General features: G+C 49.9%; 1 protein-coding gene across 1 annotated transcript in view; it reads left to right on the top strand.

Annotated features, from left to right (window-relative positions):
• LOC113209263 (SPRY domain-containing SOCS box protein 3) overlaps positions 1-2,239 on the top strand; it is a 72,938-nt gene that overhangs the window by 8,922 nt on the left and 61,777 nt on the right. The window contains exon 2 of the mRNA XM_052273306.1: positions 727-1,073. Coding sequence (XP_052129266.1) covers positions 727-1,073 — 347 coding nt within the window. The remainder of the gene's footprint in view (positions 1-726; positions 1,074-2,239) is intronic.

Genomic DNA, 2,239 nt, shown 5'->3' with positions numbered 1-2,239 from the left:
CAACCTCCCCGGCACCACCCTTTTCACCCGGTCTCGTTTGGTTACAGACCTAAATTAAAATGTTCGCCATCGGAATAGCCGCGCGTTAGAAGTGCTAATTGGTTATATACTAATAAAAACAAACATGGCTTGCAATTCGATCGACATCGCAATCAGCCGATTACAATCTTTTGAAAGGAGTAACAAAAGTAAAGGCACTGTGTTATTCGGGAATGGTTTGGACATCATATGTTTCAAACATCATGTGTGTATGTTTAGTAGGTTTCCAGTTTCCATAGAGGTTAATGAAGTATTTATTGATTTAAGTACAGAGGTAATGAGCCGCCTGGCAGGTAGGCAACAACGCCCAGTAAACCCGTATGGCGGGTTGGCCTACCCTACCCAGTTTCAGGTGCTTGTAGAGGAAAAAATAGGCATTTTATTCAAAACAATTCTACCATCCCAAGTCCTTAACTTGTATTTGCGTATTTGATGAATTTTGTATGAAACATGGACCATGTGAAGCGACTATTTTTGTCGCAAGCACTCTTGTCGAGCATCGACCCCGACTAGTGCCGTCGTGTGATATTGAGTGAAGGGGACGCGCGCTCGCCGCTCTGGGTGACAAACGGGTGGTTTGTTGTGGCGGTGAACATCCACGCGGGTGATAAAAACGGCTGTACTATACTACCTTTTTTCCTCATCATAGAATAGCCTCCTTTTATCCCGATCTATTTCTGATTTCAGGCGGACGTGGAGGGTGTCGGGGGCGATCGCCGGGCCAGCGCCACCCCTGCCCGCGGAGGCTGAGGACCTGGGCGTCTGGTCGTGGAGGTGCCCGCTCCCGGGGGCCGGCTCCGGGGCGGGCACCGACCTCGAGCTGCCGGTCGAGGTGGAGGAGGCCGGGCGCCGGGTGCGCTTCTACCGACGGGTGTCGTGCGGCTCCGCCTCGGCCAGGATCACCCGGCCCGTCAACAACGGCCGCTTCTACTGGGAGCTGCACCTGGGCGACCGCATGTTCGGCACCTCCATCATGGTGGGCGTGGGCACGGCCGGCGTCCGCACCAACACGACGGGCTACAAGAACCTGATCGGTGAGTCGTGTCATGTCTGCCAAGCGCAACCACGCAGTGGTTTCGTCTGGTCTACAACTCCAACATATGTGTTATGCACACTCTTAAGTGAAATGTTTCAACTGGGAAGTATATCATACGGCAATCGAGAAACAGGAAATAGGGGCTCTGAAACTTATCACTCTGGGATGGGATCCTGAGGATTGTCCACTGACCGGTCAACACCAGCAAAACAACAACCTAACGCGTGGAAGTATTTGAAAATCCCGCACAGAGGTGATCGAACCATATTAGGGATCGCCTGGAAAGTACGCCTGTTTTTTCTCAGATTCATTCGGCAAATAGAGGAGCTCGGCGCCTGCGAGACTCGGGGTAGACCACACCGCAGTACATGCATGTCGTGCAGGCTCGATGTTGCCTACCTACTAGGGGTTATGCGAGTCTGAAGGGGCTGAACTTGGCAAAGGTTCGTTACGGCGAATGACGGACGTACTTTCTGGATGCTCACTTCGGGATTAGTTGGCTTTTCTCTTAGGGCTTGGACCGGCGGCTCAGAGTTAGGATGCGCTATGAGTCGTCGTTCCTCGTCCTGGCCAAACTCAGCTAGTTAGGCCAGGGTGTTGTCCTACACAGTTAAACCCTTACGAAGCAAAATGCCAAAGCCTTCGTACCTACGAAGGATTTGCTACCTACGAAGCTTCCAAATAATTCGTAAGGTTTTAACAGTGTACTACCGCAAGTGTATACAACATCCGTTCCGTTACCAGTGAAATAGAAAGGACTGTCCGACCCGGAGATGATCCTTTTTCCTTTGAGCACCACGACGGTTGTCCAATGAATGCTTTTGGGGATCACCCCGTTTCTATGCTTAGGAGGCCTCAATGTAAAAACCGTTTTCCCGTAGTTGTGTCTGTGTGGCGCGTCTTCCTGTGACCTGGAGGGAGTTTGAGTGCCGCTTCTGGACTGGATAGGCCCTTGATTCTCCCCGTCGTTAAAAATAGTTGTGAATTAATGATATTTCTGCTGATGACTGTTGTTTTAAAATGAGACAGTTGTTTTCAATCAAATACGGAAACTTCACTTAAATGTAGTCTGACCATTGAAGAACCATGTGCAGTTTATTCTCTTCTAGAACTATATTCTCCGTGTAGTTCCGTAGTTAACTTTTAAAGTAAACCTGAGAATGT

The sequence above is a fragment of the Frankliniella occidentalis genome, unplaced genomic scaffold (genome assembly GCF_000697945.3).
Source record: "Frankliniella occidentalis isolate FOCC.00 unplaced genomic scaffold, Focc_3.1 Scaffold7, whole genome shotgun sequence".
Classification (NCBI taxonomy): Eukaryota; Metazoa; Arthropoda; class Insecta; order Thysanoptera; family Thripidae; genus Frankliniella; species Frankliniella occidentalis.
Note: the sequence above shows the minus strand (reverse complement) of the source record. Positions and strands in the feature narration are given on the sequence as shown.